Source organism: Hydra viridissima, unplaced genomic scaffold, assembly GCF_058129835.1.
Source record: "Hydra viridissima isolate aposymbiotic clone 2 unplaced genomic scaffold, HvirCarnegie_v1 scaffold_9, whole genome shotgun sequence".
NCBI lineage: Eukaryota > Metazoa > Cnidaria > Hydrozoa > Anthoathecata > Hydridae > Hydra > Hydra viridissima.
Window position 1 is genome coordinate 13,817,870 of NW_028324308.1, and position 11,972 is coordinate 13,829,841.

At 35.1% G+C, this 11,972-nt stretch overlaps 1 protein-coding gene across 1 annotated transcript; it reads right to left on the reverse strand.

The window, feature by feature from the left end:
• Positions 1-269: 269 nt before the first annotated feature.
• Positions 270-1,517, reverse strand: LOC149884165 (uncharacterized). The gene has a single exon (XM_090098712.1). The coding sequence runs from the start codon at positions 1,515-1,517 to the stop codon at positions 270-272; it is 1,248 nt and encodes a 415-aa protein (XP_089954838.1).
• Positions 1,518-11,972: the final 10,455 nt, after the last annotated feature.

The following is an 11,972-nucleotide window of genomic DNA, read 5'->3' on the forward strand; positions in this document are numbered from 1 at the left end:
TACTACATTCTAGAAAAAACGGAAAAAACTGTATCATTTTATTCTTCTTTTAACAGATTTAAATCCTTTTTCGGTCTACCCACAGGTCGATCTTCCTTCACGTCTTTAATCAATATGTTTTTATCAATCAAGTTGTTTTCAATCGCAAGCATTAATAATGACATTTTATTGTTTGACGTTTTGGAAATTCCGTTTTCTTTCAGCAATTTTTTCAAATCCTTTTTCGTATATCTCATTTTTTATTTTAAAAATATTATTTTTGAGTCCTTTCAATAAACAAAATTAAATCTGCTTCCATCTGATTCAAATCTAAGCAATTTATCAGAAATGAGAACAGCAAAAGCCTGGGTGTTTGCAGGAACGTTCGCATTAAATGTAGCTTTTATTTGCACATCTATCACTGAAGTTTTTAGTCTCTCAGCCTGTTTGCTCACATCAAAAACAAACTGAGGGCAAATGTATCTATAGTTTAAGGCAGATATATTAGGTTGACTTATGATATCGCTTACTCCATAAAGTCTATTGTCAAATTTAGAAGCGTCCTTATAAGCTCTTGAGTATTTTTGGTTGTTAAAGTCCAAATTGTAATCAACAGCAGGATATCTTTCACTGTTTAAAGTGACATATATGTTTTTCAAGTCGCAGTGATCAAAGACTGCAGGATTTAGTTCTTGACTTCCAGATTTATTGGTTTGGAATCCAACAATGACATACCTTGGTCTTTCGCTAGCTGATCTTGCGCTTAATCTCCAACTAAAGTTATTGGATACAGGAACAGCGATGGTGTCGCATTGTCTAGATCTGAACGAAATTGGAACATTTACTTTTGATTCAATGATTTTGTAAAGATTGTTGCTAGCCGCTACAGATGGTGTGACATGAGGCATAAACAAAGACAGTTTAGTCAAATCCAGTTTTCCTGCAGCTGTTGCAGCTGTTCTAAAAATAGCATCACTATCGCTCTTTCTCACAAGAGCAATTGTATGCTTAAATCCATAGAGCACTTTATCGTAATCATCGCAAAATCCAAAAATGTGTTTTAAAGGAATGCAGAACGAAAACGTTCCTTTTTCTTCACTTTTTGTAATGATGTATTCTTGTCTTTGCTTAAATCCAGTGTTGTTAACAAGATCTGCTAAAGCTGTCGTGTCTCTTTGCCACAGCTGATTCATTCCTTCAGACACTTGGAACTCTACTGGATATTTGAGGTATCCAATCATGGTGGTAGCTTGTCCAGGTTCGTAAATGGTCTCCACCTCGTTATTCGACAAATGATAAGAAATCTGGCTGAACATGTACATGAAACCATTGTTAACCAAAGTAACAACATCTGTATCAGCGTAAGAAGTTCCATCCGCTTTTAAAAGTCTTCCTTCAACCAAAAGGTATGCCTCAGATGGAAGCGTGAACAAATCTTGCTGCTCAATATTGATCCTTATTTCTCCATCCACATTTATATTTTTATTCACGGGCTCGTATTCGTGAAACTCAAATCTCTCAATTTCTTCATCCACCATAATCTCTTCTGTAAAATTTAAAACATCGGAATTTGCCATTTTTATACATCAAAGAAAAAAATTTTTGCATCCTCATGCAATCAAAAGTCCATTTCCCTTTTTTACCAAGTCTTGTATTCTAATCGCGTTGTTCTTCGACAATCCTGATCCAAACATAGAATATTCGTTCATAACCGGTGCTGCTGCTGCTGCTGCTTTGTTAACAATGCTCGAAATAATTTCTTTGCTTTTAAGACTGAGATCATTCTTTGCAGCTGGCTTTGGAGTTCCAGTCTTGGCATACAATTTCTCAATGGTCTTTTTACCTTTATCAATAGCTACATCTTTAGCAGTGGAAATGGCTGTTGAAGCTAGCTCTTTTCCTGCAGATTTAGTAGCCATGATGGCTTCTCTTCCCAGTTCAGTTTTTGCAATTTTATTAGCCAAAGTAGATGCCGCTCTTGAAGCGCTTGAAGATGCCGCTCTTCTCAAGAAATTCTTAAGCGTGTCTATTATTCCACTTCCACCTACAATATGCTTCTTAACATATCTATTTCTATAAACGATCATTTTTTTATTTCCAAAGATTTTTTTTATTTCATATCGATATACGCCATCATAGCCTTGTACTCGTCTTTATTAATCCTATTCTGCCTCAACAGCTCATCGCAAATGGAAACAGCTACATTTCTCGACTCTTTATTTCCAGCATGCCATGCAGCGATACTCAAGTTGAGATTTTCCACAAGAGCATTTGGATCGCTTGGAAGAATAATCACACCATTGCCTTTTTTGACTTTAGTTTCACTTTTAAATTTATCCCAAAAAGGACCTATAATTTTCCGATATTTTTCGCTTCTGGAGGCTTTTGGCTTGTTTGGATTTGCATTAGAAAAAATAGCACCAGAGTTGAAAATAATTTTTTCATAATTTTCCAAATCTTCATCGGTAACATTGCTCATTAATTCGTTTGGAGCTTTAGATTCTGTCATAAGCTCCCAAAGGCCTTTTGTTCCTTTATACCTTTCTCCTCCAACAATGATATCATTTCCATCCACCTCCACCTCCATTTTTCCAAAGTATAATTTATCACTAATTTTACTAAGTTCGAAATTTCTTTTAACATCGTTTACGAATCGCTTATTATACTTATTTAAATAGACGGATGAAATGTCTCCTAAATGATTTGTCTCATCAAAACTGGGAGGTGCTTGTTCATTGCGTCTTTCTTCGATGCTCTTGATCATCTTTTCATTGCTTTCAATCAGAGGCTTGTAAAGCTTGCTCAAATCAGTCTGAAGATTAGCATCATAAATATTCTCATTCAAACTATCTTGATAGATTCTTTTTCTTCTTTCAACAAATTCTTTCACCAGTTCATCCCTCTTGTTAGGGTCTAGTATTTTAAAAAAGGACATTTTTTAAAACGCAAGAAAAAACTTAAACGTAAACTTATCTATGTTTTTTAAATTAATTTTTCTTAGATCCTTTGGATCCGTGGAAAATCTATGATTTTTTAAACATGTTGTTGAACGCTTTTATTGCATCTTCTCTTCCTTTTTGGATCAACGACTCTTTAGTTATCTCGTCAATGTTGATTTTTGTTTTAGTTCTTATTTCTTTCATCAGACTCTTAAACTTTTGAAGCTCGTCTAAAATCAATTCATACTCTGAATCGCTCACAATGTTGTCTACTAATGCCTTTGAAATGTGACTGTTGATGGTGTTCAATTTCGACTCGGCCAACACTTTAATCTTTTCATGCTTCTCCGCTTTTAATGCTAGTTTTTTGTTGACTTGCCCTCCTACAATGGATAAAAACCCCATTCCAATAGCCACACCTTCACACGCAATCGCAATAGGAGCAGCAGCGATGATGCTCAAAGTTCCAATTCCAACAACTCCAAGTGCAACGCCACCTGCTTGCAACGTAGAGTCTACAAAAGAAATGATTCTGAAAGCGCGATGATACTTTTTGCTTAAATACACTCTCTTTTTCCTCTCGTTGTCCATCTCTTTTTGGACTTCGCTTATTTTCTGAAGCCTATAAACATGCCCTCCATCATCTGCAGGAGCTGTTGGAAGAACTGGATAAAGTCCATGCGCTTTTGCGTTAGATTTAACATCGTAATTGTATTCCATTTTATATTAAACGAAAAAATATATTTTTTTTTCACTCATTAATGAAATTGACAAAGCCTAAACTTTCCCCTTTTTTAATAATGACATCTGACTTGCTGTTACTGTGAATTTCCATGATCACATTATCCACCGACTCTGATATTATAATTTGATCATTGAAATAATCCAGTTTTGATTTTATGCTTTCCCTCAAATTCACTAAAGCTAATCCGCTTTTAAGTTTTATTCCAAACATAAAAGTTATTTTCTGATGACTCAGTTTATTGAGCGTAATGTCTTTTTGAGCAAATATTTCATACTTACTTCCCACTTTTACAGGAGGATGCTTCAAATACTTGTCGAAAAAAAGATATGATTTATGACGAGCCTTTCGATCGTTATTAAAAAAATTTTTTTTATGCACATGATTCTCCATTTTTATTATCACAAAAAAATTAATTTTTATAATACACCATTTTATTCTTTATATGTGAGGAATAAAATGATTATCGTTTTAAGCAGCAGAAGCACACACTCTATATTCATCCTTTTTAAAACCTTCAATCAACGCCTCAATCTTTAATCTATTTCTTTTCTCCTCCTCATCATTGATGTAAATGATAAAGTTGTTTCCACCCGTTTCATTACGCATATCTTGTAACAATTCATTATATATATAATCATCATATTCATTTTGTTCTTCAACACTCATCGAATTGTAATCTAAAACTATAGTATCATTGTAAGGTCCATTGTAAGGCAAATCTTCAGGATCATCATCATCTTCAGCGTCAACAAATATAAGTCTATTGTAAGACCTATCCTCAGCAACAGAACTATCATCGTCTTCGCTTTCATAGAGTTCATCGCACTGATCTTCTAAAAATTCATTATCTGACATACTCATTGTTATTTTTTATATGAAAAGAAATTTATTTAACTCAAAATTCAAATTTTTTTTATCTGTACATTAGATCATTTGGATCAATGGAAATTCTTCGAATTTTTAAGCGTAATAATAGACTTGTCCTAGAAGAAGGTAAAAGCTTCCGGATTGACCGACTTGAGCATCACCAGAGTTGAGCGTGACAACGAGTCTTCTACCAGCTGCGACAGTAGGCATAGAATCTGCTTCTCCGAAATTTCTGTAAAAGGAGATGGTGGTGGTGGATCCGATGGAGGATGTGGATTGATACAGCAGTCCAGTCGATGTGTTGTTGAATGAAGTTAAATTTGAGCCGTTCCATGACGACAAATAAAAATCTTCCAATCCTGAGGAGGAAAAGAAGCATGTACTGTCACCGTCATATCCTGGAAAATACGTGTAATTGTTGGTGTTGTACGGTGTCCAAGGAGTGAGAACAGTGCCGTTACCTGGAGGTAAATTTCCATCGTACATTCGGACTCTAGATTCCCACCAGTTTCCAGAAGCTCCGATGATGTGCATCCTGATGTATTTCAACGACACACCATTTCCTTTTCCGTTGGTGTTCATCAAAACGTATTCGCTGCCGTAAGTGGTATTCATATATCGAAACGTTCTGCTGTACAGCTTGTAAAGAGGGATGGTTGCAGGAATGGAAGCAAGTGTGGAAATGAACGGTTGAATCCAATACGTGATAGCAGTAGCATTTCTGTTGACGAGTTGAATGGAGACGTCGTTTCTGAAAGGCATGTCCAATGTGAAATATCCTCCCAAGGAAGTGGTGTTATACATGTTGCATCCCTGTAAAGAATTGGTGTAAAAAGCTCCTCCCAAAGGAGAAAAAAGCAAATCAGTGGCAAGTCCTGTTTGATCCACTCCAATTCCGTCAGTCACTTCTGCATAATTCCCTACATTGATTTCTCCATCAGTAAAGATTCGAATGAAAACTTGGCCGGGAATATTCGTACCAGAGGAGCTGTATAAAGCTAGCCACAATCTTCTCAGCACTCCTGATTTTCCAGAAAACGCAAACACAGGAGAAGTGGTTAACGCTGCTACCGTCTGAGACTTAAACCCTAAACTGGTAAAACTAGATCCTGGAACGACACTGGTCAAACTTGATTTTTGCAACAGCAAGTCTACATAATTCTTTGTAGTTCCATCTTGCGCGTTGACTGGATCAGTCACGTTGATCAATTTGTGCGAGTTCAAATCCAAATCTGTAGCTCCCACAGTAGTACCACCTGAAGCATGCGTGTCTACATAATTTTTCGTAGCTGAATCCGAAGCTGATGTTGGTTCAGCCAAATTAGTCAATTTGTGCGACGTCATGTTAATGTCGGTGTATGAAATAGTGTTGTAAGAGACTTTGGTGTCTACATACCCTTTTGTTGCTGCGTCTTTTAAATTGGTTGGATCGGCTACATTAATCAACTTGTGAGAGTTCATGTCGATGATCCCTGTGATGGTGCTGGATCCGTCTGTTTTAACACACTGACTTGAGCTGACGTCAACGTAGTTTTTGGTGGCGGCGTCATGAAGATTGGTCGGTTCGTTCAAATTGATCGCCTTGTGAAAGTTCAAATCGAAGTCTGCAGTTCCAATCGATGATCCTCCTGACGAATGCGTATCTACATAATTCTTCATAGCTGCATCGTGTGCGTTGGTGGGTTCACCCAAATTGATGATTTTATGAGAATTGTAATCTAAATCTGCAGTGATGGTGCTGTTTCCATCTGTTCTGACATAGAGATCACCTGTTATAGCTGTTGCTGAATAAGGATCATAAAAATACCTCCCTAATTCAGTTCTTCCAAATTTGTCAATCATTTTTTAAATGAGGGAAAAAATTTTTCACCAAAGTGTGTTAACAACACTTTGAAAGTCATCTCCTTCCTGTAATTTTTTCAAGACGTAAAGACACAAGTGTCCACAATAAGACGTATCACCAAATTGAACTCTCTCGCTGTTATAATAAACAGGGCTTTTCAAATAATGAACTAGCTCGACAAGAGGAGGTTGAGCATAAGAGTCAAAACTGTATTTTTTGTCAGCGTCTTTATACCAACACACCCAATGAAATCCATCTGTGCTCGAATCTCCTGTATTCACAATGCCGCATTCTTTTTTCATTGTCTTTTCTGGCAATTCATCCCTCACAAAAACACCTCTAAAGTTTTTAATTTTGAGCTTTTTCACAGCATCTATTAATTGAAAGTTGGTCAGAGGTTTGTTCGGTAGTACAATTCCTTCAACGTTGATCATTTTTTTAAAATTCAGAAAAATTTTAAAAATTTCACAAGTGAAATTACATGGAACTAAAAAATCACATTTCATCCTGTTCTATTTCATCTTCTTTCACCTCTAAATTCAAGTCATCACACATCATGATGCTATGAGGTAAAGATGCATTTTTTACGATGACAGCTTCGACCAGTTTAACTTGAATAGACACAATCGATGGTCCAATATACACCCCCTCAATTCTAAGTCCTCCAATAGCATAACATCTTTGATTGATAAAATCATGTCCAGAAGATCTAACCAAATTTTTATTATGACGTTCTCCTTTGACTCCATTTTGTATATCAATATCTGTTTTCTTTCTATTAAATATAGAAGTAATTAGTATACCATCTTCATTATTTTTAGATCCTTCAGATCCATGAAAATTCTTCGAATTTTTAGTATATGTCTTTGCATAAAAGACTGGTGCTGCTTCAGAATGGCAATCTTTATATTTTAAAATAGTCAATTCGTCTGAATTAATTTGCTTTTTTCTTCCTCCTTTTTTAAGTTTAGGTGACAATTTATCCACTTCACCTCTAATGAACAAAGTAATCTTTTCCATTGTGCTAATAAACTTTTCTTCTTCTTCTGTCTTTCCCTTTTTAGCATCAAAGCAAACGAAGGACATGGAATAACTAGTCAATTTTTGTGTTGCTGGTTCTTTATTCTCGCATACGCCATACGAAAATAATATAGGTGTTCGTAATACAAGAGGATCATCTCCAGTTGGATAAGAATATTTTACTGGTACTTTTTGATATACGACTGGTTTGGTTGCTGCGTAAATTTCTCCAACTGATAATTTACTCTCATCAAAATTTTCAATTGTAATAAAACTCATTTCTTTTATATAGAAAAGAAAATTATTTAACTCGTTTTTCAGAATAATGAAAATCTACGATTTTTTAGATCATTTTTTTCATAGAAATCACTTCTTCATTATTCACCCATGAGTTGAAAGAGTCTGGATATCCTAGCCATTTGACTAGTGATCTGTTCTTTTGCTTTCGAATGACTTTTTCAATTCTGAATATGTCTTGTTGCGTCTTTTGCATTTCTTGTTCATAAAATGTACCTTTAATTTCTTCACCGTTAGCATCAGCGATTTTATACGTGGGTGGATTCGTATGCTGAACATTTAACACGGTAAAAACCTCTTCAGTCCATCTCGGTGTATACCCCTTTTCAAAATGAGACTTCTTTTTTACGATCCTCACTTTGTCTCCCATTGAAAATTTTGGTTTTGCTGGTAATGTTTGATCCTTTCCATACAGGTTCCACCATACCCTACCTTTATTCTTTTCATCGCTAGCTTCCATTGGAGTCATTTTGATGGAAGAGTGCTTGGTGTTGTTATAATTTTTCACCATTTCATCTAATACGTCAATGTATTTATGAGTGTTGTTGGCTGAAAAATATTTAAACATTCTCTCTTTCATCGTTCTGTTCCATCGTTCAACAACAGAACTTTTTTCTTCATTTTCAGTGGAGTATAATTGCACACCTAGAGCTTGTACATGCTTGTTGTAAAACTCTTTTCCTTTATCCACCCACATCTTTGTACACTTTCTCTCCTCAAATATTTTGCTTAGAGCGCTAGCTACATCAACTCCAGTTTTACTCTTTAACGGAACGATCCATCCATACTTTGAAAACACATCGATCACCATGAGCAAGTATTTTACACCGTTGTTGAATTTTGAAAACGAATGCATGTCAACCAAATCAGCAGCCCATATTTCATCGATGTCGTTCACAAACACTTTTCTTCTTTTAAAATGATGTATTACTGGTTTATGAAGCTCCTCTGCAAGCTGATCCGTCCATTTCAGGTTCTCCGGTGCTTTTTTTTAAAACCTAATCCGAATTTAGCTTTGGCTTTGATGATGGGAGTGATCAGTTTTCTTTCGTTAATCTCTTTTTGAGTGGGGTTTGGAATGGAGTTCATTTCTTCAAGCATCATTTGATCTGCTACATTTCTGCTTTTAACATCGTTTAAATATTTGTAAGCTAAATCGTGGTGGTATGCTGCATTGTCTACTCTATCCACCGGTTTGCTCCACTCTTGATACATGTCTGTGGATGTGAGTCTTTTGTCCAAGTTTGTGCCAGGTCCTGCAAAATTCATTCCTGGAATGTGCATTTCTCCTGGAAATTTTGCCCATGGAAGCTTTATTTTTTTTGAAAAATTGTTGATCGATTCCACCAAGTCTCCTCCATTGACTTCATTCGCAGAAACAAACTTGCATTTGCCTCTTCCGCAGACGGCACAAGTTCCTTTAAGCATATTTCTATTGCTTTTGCTTATAGAATGGTACAAGTTGTTCGTTTCTGTTATTCTTTTGCATTTGACACAATACATTTTTTTATATTCAACATAATAAAAAAATGGAAGTGATTGATTTGTCATGGAATGTAAATAAAAGCAAAAGGAAAAACAACAAGCTTTTGCCTAAAAGTATACGTGGAATCATTATTGGGAAATCAGGATGTGGAAAAACAACGTTGCTACTCAATTTACTTTTAAGACCTGGGTGGTTAGACTATAATCATTTGCAAGTGTTTGGAAAATCCCTTTTTCAGCCAGAATATAAAATACTCAAAAACTCGTTCGAGAAGAAATTGCCAAAGGAAGTTATTCTTAATTTGTTTAACATTCAAAACAAAATTGATGAATTAAACGTAAGCCCTGAATGCGTTATTAATGAAATTTCAAAAAAATGGGATAACACAGAAGATATGGAATGCCAATTTTTCGAAACGGCTGACGATGTGCCTAATCCTGAAGATCTTGATTCATCCAAAAACAATTTAATGATCTTTGACGATTTGCAATTGACAAAACAAAACAAGTGTGAAAAATATTACATCCGAGGAAGACATTCTAACGTTGACTGCTTTTACCTCGCTCAAAACTATTTTATGCTACCTAGACAAACCATTCGAGAAAATGCTAATTTCATTTGCTTGTTTCCTCAAGACTTTAAAAACATAAACCACATTTATCAAGATCACGTTTCAAGCGATATGAAGATAGAAGAGTTTAAAAAGTTTTGTAAATATTGTTGGTCTCAACCTCACGGATTCGCTGTCATTGATTTATCCTCTAAAAAGGATTGTGGGAAATATCGAAGCGGATTCGACAATTTTTATTTTCCCAACTCTATATAAAAAGATGAGCGGATTTTATCTCCTTGCAAAAGCAAAAAAAGAAACTCCAACCATAAGAAACAGCGTCATCCAAACCGAGTTTGACAACCCCATTGAATTTGATCCTAATAAAAAGTATGAAATGGCTCTTGTTGGCTTTGACACTATTCACAGCTATACCAACATCAATTCGACAAATAATGTTTTCAGATACAGTCCCAACGCCGGTTCAAACAGCTACACCATTTACATCGAAGAAGGAGCGTATGAAATTAGCGAGATTAATGATTATCTTCAGAAGGAAATGGAAAAACAAGTTGGAACCTTGTATAGAAAGGATGGTGTTGTTATCGGTGCAAACCTAATGACTTTAAGATCTACACTGAAATTTGGAAAACCTGGAACTACAACAAAATATTGGGTGGATTTTAACGTGAATAACAGTTTAGCTCCTGTTCTTGGATTTAATAAAGCAGAATATACCTATGTAGAGAAAAAAGAAGATCCGACTAATCCGGATAAAGTCACAAGTTATATTGACTATTACGAGTCTGAAGCACTTTCGAGAATAGACGATGTGACCATCATCAGAATCACAAACGATGCAATCGGAGCATCTTATGATGACGGAAAAAGAACATCTGACATTTACTCTTTTCATCCTGACACTCCTCCAGGCTACAAAATTACCGAAAAACCTTTCCACTTGATATACTTACCTATCGTGGTGGGTAGAATTTCAAGAATGGAAACAAGAATTTTAGATCAAAACGGTAACTTGATCGACTTTAGAGGTGAAGACATTATCCTCAGATTTCACGTGAGAGAAAGAATAACATCTATTCTTCAAGATCTTTTTACGAGCAGCGCTGTTCAACGATAATTTTTTTCTTTTATTTAAAAAATGAGTTACCAAAAAGTAAAATTAAACATTTCACAAAGTCAATCTGACAAAATAAAAAAAGCGATTCAAGACAAGACTGATGTTAATATAAGACTATCTCATCAAGACTTGAACGGTGAACATATTCTCGCTATCACTCATGCGCAATTGAACAAAATTACAAAAGCGTATGAAGCTGGTAAAGGAGTCACACTCAAATTAAGCAAAAGACAACTTGCACACAACTCAACCATTGAAGGTGGATTTATCGGAGCTCTTTTACCGTTATTAGGTATGTTAGGCAGCACACTTGCAACAAGAGTAGTTCCAGCTCTCGCTACTGGATTGTTAGCAGGAGTAGGCTCTTCTGCTGGCTCTGCTATGGTTGATAAAATTGCAGGAAGAGGAATCGTTTACTTGAAAAAGAATGGAAGTGGAATGAAAATGACTGCTGCAGGATCAGGAGTCTTTTTAAGACCTTGGGTGAAACCTACTATTGGTGAAGGACTCTTTGTTAAAAATGGAAAAGGCTATCAATCTATTGGATCTGGATTATTGCTCGGACCTAACTCACCCTTTAATAGCATTCCCTTTTTAGGTGCTATTCTATGAATAAACTCTTGTAAATTTTATATATAAAGATATATAAAATTATTCCTTAATTTTACTCATATTGAAATTTGCTTTCGTATTCTGAACAATATCTTCACTATAATCACGATAAATTCTTTTGTCATCGTTAGCATGCACTAAACTTCTATTCACTGTTTTTCTCATTTCAATATGATTATATGTATCAATAGCAGATTTTAATCTTATTAAAACTTCTTCGAATGATAGCATTTGAATCATTTGTATAAACGATTTTTTAACACACTTTGGAAGCTTTCGAACGTTTTTTTCTAATTTAAGATATCTTCTAGATTTCTCATTACGATATTTCACTTCTTCATTATTAAGAATATAAAGAAGATCGAATTCATCTATTTCATCCATTTTTATTACATAAGAAATTTATTTAACTCAAAATTCAAATTTTTTTTATCTGTATATCGTTTACTGTAGAATAGAAAAAATACGATGACGAATTAAAAGAATGAACTCGCTC